The sequence below is a fragment of the Egretta garzetta genome, unplaced genomic scaffold, assembly GCF_000687185.1.
Source record: "Egretta garzetta isolate BGI_Z169 unplaced genomic scaffold, ASM68718v1 scaffold103, whole genome shotgun sequence".
Taxonomy (NCBI): Eukaryota; Metazoa; Chordata; class Aves; order Pelecaniformes; family Ardeidae; genus Egretta; species Egretta garzetta.
This window is the reverse complement of record NW_009259101.1, coordinates 6,438-7,484: the sequence shown is the minus strand read 5'-3', so window position 1 is coordinate 7,484 and position 1,047 is coordinate 6,438. Positions and strand designations below refer to the sequence as shown.

General features: G+C 63.7%; 1 protein-coding gene across 1 annotated transcript in view; it reads right to left on the bottom strand.

The window, feature by feature from the left end:
- Positions 1-1,046, bottom strand: part of LOC104123024 (protocadherin alpha-13-like) — a gene marked incomplete at its 5' end in the record, with an annotated part of 2,868 nt that extends 1,822 nt beyond the window's left edge. The window contains 2 exon segments of the mRNA XM_035890765.1: positions 9-905; positions 907-1,046. Coding sequence (XP_035746658.1) covers positions 9-905; positions 907-1,046 — 1,037 coding nt within the window.
- Position 1,047: the final 1 nt, after the last annotated feature.

The window sequence follows — 1,047 nt, the reverse complement described above, 5'->3', positions numbered from 1 at the left end:
CCCCGCGCCTGCCGCGCAGCGCCGGCGCCCCGCCGTCCTCCTCCCGCACCTCCACCTCGTACTCCGACACCCGCTCCCGGTCCAGCGCCTCCCGCACCACCAGCGAGTACGAGCCCGCGAACGGCGCCACCAGACCGAACGGCGACGCCGGCCACACCGCGCACCGCACCCGACCGTTCGCCCCCGAGTCCCGGTCCCACACGCTCAGCACCGCCACCACCGTCCCCACCGCCGCGTCCTCCGGCACCGGCACCGACAGCGACGTCACCCGCACCTCCGGCGCGTTGTCGTTCACGTCCAACACCTCCAGCTCCACGCTGCAGTGACCCGACAGCGGGGGGGAGCCTTTGTCTCTCGCTTCGATTGCAATCTCGTAAGTGTCCATTTCTTCATAGTCTAAATTTCCTTGAAGTCTGACTTCTCCTTTGTTTTCGTCGACTGTGAACATTTCTTTTACTTGAGCACCGACGCGCCTACTAAATAAATATGCGATATCACTATTGATCCCTTCGTCCAAATCCGTGGCACTGAGCTTGATTAACAGAGTTCCCCGCTCTGAACCCTCTAAGACTTTTACTTTATACACCGACTGGTTGAACTGGGGCGCGTTGTCGTTCGCGTCCAGCACCCAGATCACCAGCTCCATCGTGCCCGTCAGCGACGGACGGCCCCCGTCACTCGCCGTCAACAACAAACGGTGCACAGGCACCGACTCACGGTCCAGGGCTTTCTCGAGCACCAGGAATAAGGACTCGCCCTCGTCCTCCGTTTTTTGCAAATCCAGTCGGAAATGCTCGCTGGGGCTGAGGGTGTAGGAGAGCTGCGCGTTGGCTCCGATATCCGCATCCGACGCGCCCTCCAGCGGGAACCGAGACCCCGGCAGCGTCGTGAATTCCGCGATTGGGGGCGGCGGGGAAGCGCGGGGCGTTGTCGTTGATGTCGGTGACCTCCAGCTCCACGTGGAAGACGCGCAGCGGCCGCTCCACCAGCACCTCCAGGCGCAGGGCGCACGGCGCGCTCTTCCCGCACAGCTCCTCCCGGTCCAGC